General features: G+C 43.5%; 1 protein-coding gene across 1 annotated transcript; it reads right to left on the reverse strand.

The window, feature by feature from the left end:
• Positions 1 to 2,309: 2,309 nt before the first annotated feature.
• Positions 2,310 to 8,230, reverse strand: LOC140582727 (uncharacterized). The gene is made up of 7 exons (XM_072707040.1): positions 7,907 to 8,230; positions 7,704 to 7,823; positions 7,462 to 7,622; positions 7,164 to 7,367; positions 6,789 to 7,036; positions 6,224 to 6,690; positions 2,310 to 2,456 (listed from the first exon to the last, which is right to left on the reverse strand). The coding sequence occupies exons 1-7, from the start codon at positions 8,102 to 8,104 to the stop codon at positions 2,310 to 2,312; spliced, it is 1,545 nt and encodes a 514-aa protein (XP_072563141.1). The 5' UTR covers positions 8,105 to 8,230.
• Positions 8,231 to 8,799: the final 569 nt, after the last annotated feature.

Consider the following 8,799-nt stretch of genomic DNA (forward strand, 5'->3'; position numbering starts at 1 on the left):
CGCATCCTGCTTTGCCTTCTCCACTACTTCTTGGATGGCTTCTTTCGAAGATCTCTTCATGCACACCCTAGTCAGATGCACCGAGAGGCTTGCCTGTGTCTTCTTGCACACGGGGCAGAGCAGGAAATGCCTGTTGGAAGTACTGCGGATATAAAAAAAAAACAAAAAAAAACAATTAACAGTTTTATGTAACAGTCAAGGAAGTGTTACTTAAGATTAGATTTAATTCATGATTTTCAGGACCCATTCCAGTCATCATCATCAACATTGTTCATTCCTCAGTGGTTTGGATAAATAACATTTGCATATCTATTGTCATCCTGATGGGTCCCAGACTGAGAAAAGTAATTAGTAAACTACATGATCACAACTACTGAAACATGTTTACTAATTAGTTACATTTATATCAAGAAATATAAGCCCTTTGTGAACACTGCAAATAAAAAAAAATGGTATTCTACACTTTAATACTCCTTACTACTAATTTAAAGATAATTAGTATAAAATACATTTTATTTGTATTGCACTTTATATTTCAGCAATCTCAAAAGTGCTACAGAGCAAAAAATAAAGAGATAAAACAGGAGAATCGATAAAGTACCTTAACAAAATGTCTTTAGAAAAAGATGAGTTTTTAGTAATTAAAAAAAGTTGCTTCGAAATATTGTTTTACTTTTGTAGTGGATGCAATTTAAGTTTTAACAATAGTAGTCAGTTTAAGAGACTTAAGCACAGTGTCAGTAAACTACATACAAGGATGAACAAGTTATCCACAGTTTCTACACATTCAAATGCAATAATAAATTGATCACAACTTACGCCTTGGAAGCCATTCTTGACGAGTTGTTCGACAAAAGATGAAACCTTGAGCAGAATCTGGAGCTCTTGTCTCGCTGGAAGCAGAGGTAGAGTAACTGTACATGCGGAGGTCTCCTCTTAATATACCATTCTGACCGCGTCCCCTCCCCCTCGTAGCCCCGCCCACCCCAGCCCCAGTGTCATTCTGAGGGACACTTTGAAAGACAATTTGAAAAAAATGTAACTTTTAAAAAAGGATAAGAACTGAATTTATATTTCTAAATAAAGTGATAAATCGATAGTGCAGTTCTAAAACTTCTGCACCAATTCGCCACCACACCACAAATATATAGTGTATACTATAATATAATTTACCCAAACAACAGATCCCTTATGTTGCTTGCTCATATACATTTGATTTGTGTCTGCGTTTGCCATTTCAAAACCATGTTGTGACTCTTGGCTGACTTTAATATAAGCTATTGGAGCTGTAATAATTTCCGTTTTACAATACCTTGATTAATGTGGAAGATCGTAATTTAACATACATAGGATGATAATAAAGAATGTTTGCTTTCTTATGCGTCGGTCACGCTAAGCAACCGCAACGCCCCGCATACCATCGGAAAGCTACAGCGATTCTGAGCAATTGTAGCGGAGAAATTTCGCCCCGCCTTGGTAGGGGAAAACTGCCGGTTATTCTACCCAGGGAGACTAAGTAATGAGAGGATCCGAGTCCCTCACCCCGAGTTCTTTTAGTCCCAGTATTTGCGTGTGCAAATATGTTTTACCCGTCCTGCTGCGGGAAGGTGTTGGAAGGCAGGTTCAGGGGACAAAAATGGACACGGTGGCACCCTGAAGTATATACGTTTTCGGCCGGGTACCGATATAATCTGCCGACAACCCTGCACTCCCAAAACCTAGCACGTCGGGTGCGACGCCCCTACCCCCGGGTAGTTACACAATGTTTGAACGCATAAACCACCCTAAACACAAACGAGTGATTTATTGTAAACGGAAAGGTCGCTTCTCTTTCCGCTGTCCTCCAACCTTAAACAGCAAGCTATAAAACGGACGGCATGAAAGAAAATACTTCAGGCCACAGAGCTGAATTAGGCCCCGATGACGCAGAGGAAATTGAATAATTCAAACATCCCCTTTTTTAGCAATTCACCAATTTGTCCCGTTGTCATCAATAACAGAAAAAGACAGATTTAACTCAAAACGGGAAAAAAAGAAAGAAAACATCTCAGGGTTACACAGCAAAGCATAGCACAATACCAATCGTCATTCACCTATTCAAAATACAGCGCGTAAATGACATTAAACAAACACTTCGACTGCGCTTAATTACATCCAACACACACTTATGCATACAATTGTCCAGATCTGCAACTTTGCCGAGACCTTCGCCCGATTGAGGAGAGTGAAGAAAAGGAGCAGGTTTACCAGTCAACGACGGAATGGGTCGAGATGAGTTGTAGGGGGAGGCCTCTGTATGGCAGGGTCACTCACTCGCGCTGCATCCGAGGTCGAAATCGCCCGCGTATACGCCCGTGTAACACAGCTCCGGGGCCCTGGATCTCAAAACCGGCGCGCGCTGCCTCCACTTCAGCACCGCTAATCCGGGTGCCCTCCTCCACGATATTCCCCAGCTCCTTCAGTTCCACCGGATGCCAGGACACGACTTAGACTCCCGAAGATGCCACTCGTCATACCCGCTGTCGTCGACACCACTCAAACAGCCCCTCCGCGTCTCTGTCTTCCGCTGCAGACCGAGATGGCGTCCGGCGTATGCACACCAGGCTGCTCACCACGCTCTCCGCTTGGGATGGCGCAGCCCCAATAATCCCCAACTCCAACACAAAGAAGAAAAAAAAACAGACTTTCGTCCTGCCAAAACGAAGCCGCGCTCCAACTATACTAGCCGCGATTCCTTGTATAAAAAAAAAAAACTTCACGCGACTCTGCTTCCACTTCGCCCAACCGACCTTTTTTTACCGCTCCCCTCACTACCAGAGACCCGCCCAGCAACGCTACTCATTGGATAGGCTAAGGCATGACCGCATGATCCACCGAGCCCAGAGACTAGCAGGGAAACTTTAAAATAAAAACCACGGATCTTTATATCCGCTACACAATATTGGCGGTATGATCCAATTTCGATTTCGCCGTATTTACCCTGAAATTTCTGCCTGAAATTTCTGCACGAATTCGCCACCACACCACATATATATATATATATATATATATATAGTATACTATAATATAATTTACCCAAACAACAGATCCCTTATGTTGCTTGCTCATATACATTTAATTTCTGTCTGTCTTTGCCATTTCAAAACCATGTTGTGACTCTTGGGTGACTTTAATATAAGCTATTGGAGCTGTAATAATTTGCGTTTTACACTCTCTTGATTAATGTGGAAGATCGTAATTTAAAATACATAGGATGATAATAAAGAATGTTTGCTTTCTTATTTGTCGGTCACGGTAAGCAACCGCAACACCCCGCATACCATCGGACAGCTACAGCGATTCTGAGCAATATTGGCAGTATGATCCAATTTCGATTTCGCCGTTTTTACCCTGAAATTTCTGCCTGAAAGCACTCGCTCACTAATTGGAGCGAGCCAGCCTTAAAGGGCCCAGATCGCATTACTGATGGTACCACATATTGTTCTAATCCGTACTGTTGTGACACAGACATGACATACAGTGACTACTAATATTAGCAGGATAGGCTCAATGTATAATGTTCCGAATATTTTGGTATATTGCTCGGCATTACTGGTTCTTTAATACATTTATTTGAGTCACTCTGTTTGTTTACGTGACCTGATGTTTACGTGAGATCTCAGCCTAATTGTTACGTTGGCAGATTGTTGGGGGATGGGTAGCCCTGCATGTGCATCGCAGAGAAGTGCAGAACAGCAATCAAGGAAACAATAGCCCTAGGCTGGCAAGCCCAATCCAGGTATTTGTCCCCTCATGTCAGAAGCTGATGTTAACGGATTGAGTAACTGACCTGCTTGATTCAAATGCTGATGACTCCCAGACTGAGGAATTTGTAACTAAATAGTTGGATTAAAAATATTTGCATCATTGTAATTTGCTCACAACTACAGCTAACTTGCCTGTGTGGCCTGTTCCCTGTTTTCTTCTGCTTATCACTTACTTTTAGTTGAATTTCCAATTGTCATCTCCATTGTTTAGGGCTCAATGTCTTTGATAAATAACATCATATATATATATATATATATATATATATATATATATATATATATATATATATATATATATATATATATAATATGTCTAATATAAGTTTAATAACTTTATAATTTAATATAAGTTAGGACAAGCTTAATACTAATTGTATATCAACTATATATATCATAATTAGCCCTTCTGAAGTCTGTTACCCGTCATCTCAGATGTTGATGTTAACCGCCTCAGTAAGTAACCTGTGGGTCGCACTGGTAAAATAGTTGAGCATATTTTTCCTTAAACGGTCATCATGTTTTTATGCTCCACAAATACTGTAGGTTGTCAGCTTTATTTGCCTGTGTACATTTTATATTGTCTGTCATTGCTTTGACCTCTGTGATTTTGCTAAGGTTATCCTGCTAATTCCCTTGCAAACTGTAAAATAAAAGCGTGATTATTTGAGTAGACGGGCTGTGTGTTTCAGTTCGTCACGTGCTTTGGTGTATTTGCGGTGTATTACAGGTCAGTGTGCCATGCATCAGATAGGTAGTGGCCCAGTCTATAATGCTCCAAATATTTTGAAGGGTTACTCTAAAACTGCTGGGGCTATTGACATGTGTCTGGTCTCTGTGTGGACCACAAATGTTGTGCTTTAATTTGATGCTTAATTTGGCTTTATAGCCTGAGGTAGGAGCTCAAACAGACCTCATTCTAGGCATCCGTACAGATTGTCAGGCCCTTCCGAAGTCTGTTACCCCTCATCTCAGATGTTGATGTTAACCGCTTGAGTAAGTGACCTGTGGGTCGCACTTAAACTACTGTAATACTTGGGGCAACGACAAGGTCTTAAACTTTATACATTGTCAAAAAAAAAACCAAAATAATTATACTAGAAAAGTGTCACTTTATTTCACATTTAAAGAGTTATTTCACATTTTGTTCCTAATTTACATAAATGACATAGACACCAATATATACAGTAAACTGGTGAAATTTGCAGATGACACCAAGGTGGGTGGTGTAGCAGATACTGAACTAGCGGCTCAGCAGCTACAGCGGGATCTTAATTTAATTAGTGACTGGGCTGACACCTGGCAGATGAAATTTAACATAGACAAATGTAAGGTACTCCATGTAGGGAGCAGAAATATAAAGTACAGGTATTTTATGGGACCTACTGAAATAAAGGTAGCTGATTATGAGAAAGACCTTGGTGTGTATGTTGATGCTTCCATGTCTCATTCTCGCCAGTGTGGGGAAGCAATAAAAAAGGCCAATAGGATGTTGGGGTACATCTCCAGGTGTGTGGAGTTTAAGTCAAGGGAGGTAATGCTAAGATTATACAATTCCTTGGTGAGACCTCACCTAGAATATTGTGTACAGGTTTGGTCACCATATCTTAAAAAGGACATAGCGGCCTTAGAAAAGGTGCAGCGTAGGGCCACAAGAATGATTCCTGGTCTTAGAGGAATGTCATACGAGGAAAGGTTATTTGAGCTAAATCTGTTCAGCCTCAAGCAAAGGAGACTGAGGGGGGACATGATCCAGGTCTATAAGATTCTAACAGGTTTGGATGCTGTTCAACCGAATAGTTACTTCAGCATTAGTTCAAATACAAGAACTCGTGGCCATAGGTGGAAATTAGCGGGAGAACATTTCAAACTGGATTTAAGGAAGCACTTCTTTACACAGCGTGTAGTCAGAGTATGGAATAGTCTTCCTGATAACGTAGTGCAAGCTGAATCCTTGGGTTCCTTTAAATCAGAGCTAGATAAGATTTTAACAACTCTGAGCTATTAGTTAAGTTCTCCCCAAGCGAGCTCGATGGGCCGAATGGCCTCCTCTCGTTTGTATAGTTCTTATGTTCTTATGTTCTTATGTTCTTATGTTCTTATAAAAACTGCATACAAGAAAATAGTACAGTGCAATCAGGATGTACTTGGGCCAATTGATTAGAAATTAAGAGCTTTAAATTTGATGAATGAATAATCTGCCCGACCTTGCATGGTGGAATAATCTACCCACATCACTTTTGGGAAGAGTAGCAAACAATCAAAATGATGATCTTGCCAAAAATTAACTACATGTTCTCAATGGTTCTCAGTCCCTCTCCCCTGAACGATTTCCTCTGCACCCCATAATCGAACAACAGTTCCTCCCCAACATTAATCCTGTTCAGGGCCAAAAGCAAAATAACATCCTGTCCCCCGACGGCTGGGCTGTACAGTCTTGGCCGGAGGTTGGCCTTCTTATGGGAATGATTAATCAGCCGGCCAAAAGGCTGTATGCCCGGGTGACAGGCACACTCAGACTTATGGCTGTTCCGGAAGAAGAACATGTAGCCAGATTCTTCTTCCTTCGTCGATGAGTGAATCCGCTGGCCCTCAGTGGCTGTGACTACCGGCCCGTGGTAGTCACACACCACCTCACCAGCCTGGAACTGCCGGGTGGCGCAGACTCCCTTCCCCTTCCCCGCAATGTCCATCACCACAAGTCCCTTCCACTTCTGGTTGTGGATGAGCTCCTGGATGTGGCTAGAGTCCACGGCAGTGTCCACCGAACCCACTGGTCTCCAGTCCTTCAGAACGCTGGCCGCGCTGGGAACGTTACTTTTCCAGCCTTGGTTCCTGATCCAAGCGTCGACCCGGGACTCGGTGGGCTGCCGTCTGCCAAAGTGTGCTGTCAAGAACAAAGTAAATTGTTGTTAGTTAAGAAGCCTATGTAGATAGGACCGTTTCACAGTAAAAAATGTCATTAGTGCTACAAACAATACTCACACAAGACATGCCGTACGCGCATCCTCATCTGGGCCTTCAGCCAGCGATCATAGAGCTGCCGCTGAAACCGGCCCGACGTCTGCGAGCGTGCCGTCTTGTCTGGGATGTCGCCATCCAGGGTCACGGGGTGGGTCCGAAGGAGCTGATCGAACGCTGCCTGGACATCCATCTGTTGGTTGGATGCAAGGGCAGCATCCCGTGCAGCACCACGGGCAGAACAGCTGGGCCCTTCCTCTGCGGAGTCAGCGCTGAGATAAAAATAAAAAAACAAAAAAAAATAACCCACAAACGTTTAAGGTTAGTGTTCAGTGGTGAGGGCTTTGGTTGTGTGTCTTGATGTTGGTAAGTGTGTTGACAAACAGAAAACATGCCTACCTTGAGTCACCTGCCAGCTTCTTCAGCAGCTTACTGGCCTGCACCACATTCCGCGACTGCTTCATCCGGTAGTGCTCGTCAGCCGTCGCAGTGGAATGAGTGAGGTAATCGGCCACCAAGGACTTCTCTTGGTCCGTCAAGTCCTTGGTGGCCATCTCAAAGATGCGCCGGGCCGTCTGGTAGGTGACTGGATCCAGCTTGTATCTAAAATACAAAAATACATTTATTAATATGTCGTCTCACACAACACGTATGTAGAACATATTATAGGGGGAATTAATCATGACGATCAGCTCACTTTTGGTGCAGCCGGTTGAGGTCATTCGAAGCGTTGAACGCCGGCCTGCCTGCGGTGGAGACGAAGAACCGTTTGTCTCCTCCCAGGTCATCCAGTGTCGTCCGGCTCCTCTTGGAGCTCAGGAGCTGTGGCCGTACCTGGGTGAAGTAGATGTCGAACCACTGTTGGCAGAGGAAAACAGATTAAATCGCTGCTCTTGAAATAAACTATGAAATAAATCTTATCAAACTTGATATACTTACCGTCTCCTCCTCAGAGGACAATGCAAACGTGGCCGCTTGCTGCGCCGACGTCTTGTGTTCCTTCACCACAATCACCGTATGGTTGGCCTCGGACGTGCTCCTGGTCATCCACTCCTGGACCTACACAATACAATGATGTCCCACTGATAAATAAGAGTATCGGCAAAAAGGAAAAGTGAAGACAAAAAGAATACAACACTTACGGTCATGTGCTCCACCACGCCTGGTGGCTGGAGATGCTTCAGAATCACCGTGGCCTCCAGGTAGTAGAGGACAAGGCAGCACTCTGCACACTCCAGGGGCATCTCCTCCGGATACACCTTGCCAAGGACTGCCAAGAAGTCGTTCTTGGCAGCCCTCAGCACGGCCCAGCAGTCCTCTGGACTCTTCTCTGGGCTCATCCCCGTGAGAATGACATGACTATGTGGGTGGGAGAAGAAAATTCAATTACTGTCAATCCTAATCAATACAGTACACATTTTAATAAAATGTGCTCACAATGTAAAATGGCTCTGCTTCTCCATGCAGTGCACTCCAGGAGCAGTGAGGGAGATAAAAAAAAAACATCATGAGTGTGTTAAACACAGTAGAGGAGATGTATAATCAAATCATAATATGGAATTTAACGGGTGTTGACAGTTGAACTTACCTCCTTTGCGTCATCTCCTTACTCACCAACTTTGCAGAGCTCTGCTGGAGTGAGCCCAGGTACTCCACGAAGAACATTGCCTCATTCCACAAGGCAATGTTGTCACGCCGGAGGTCGGTGGCCACGGTGTGGTACTTGAGGAATCTGTCAGAGGAAGGACATGTATGTAAGTATCCATATGTACATAAACTTGTACATGCCACCATGACAATAGTGGGAGGACTGAACTTCCTTGAAGAAAACAGATACGACAATACAACACAAACCTACAATATACTGTTAAAAATCTACATGCTACCAACCTCTTCAGGCTCTTCATGTAGTTGACCTGAGTCTGCCTGGAGAGACCAGCCTCAGTCAGCTCCCGAAAGAAGAGCTTCGTCTTCTCCCTCTCCCTCAGAAATTCAAGGGATGGCTCTTCAGGGTTCACAAAAAACATGAACCTGC

The sequence above is a fragment of the Paramormyrops kingsleyae genome, chromosome 25 (assembly GCF_048594095.1).
Source record: "Paramormyrops kingsleyae isolate MSU_618 chromosome 25, PKINGS_0.4, whole genome shotgun sequence".
NCBI lineage: Eukaryota > Metazoa > Chordata > Actinopteri > Osteoglossiformes > Mormyridae > Paramormyrops > Paramormyrops kingsleyae.

What these genes read in the sequence shown, in the direction of transcription:
- LOC140582727 (XM_072707040.1), bottom strand. Translation starts at nt 8,104, where the DNA reads ATGAGCCCAGAGAAGAGTCCAGAGGACTGCTGGGCCGTGCTGAGGGCT. An exon ending in GCGTGGTGGAGCACATGACC is followed by an intron (nt 7,824 to 7,906) that starts GTAAGTGTTGTA and finishes TGTATTGTGTAG; the next exon opens with GTCCAGGAGTGGATGACCAG. An exon ending in CAAGACTGTACAGCCCAGCC is followed by an intron (nt 2,457 to 6,223) that starts GTCGGGGGACAG and finishes GTGGAACTGAAG; the next exon opens with GAGCTGGGGAATATCGTGGA.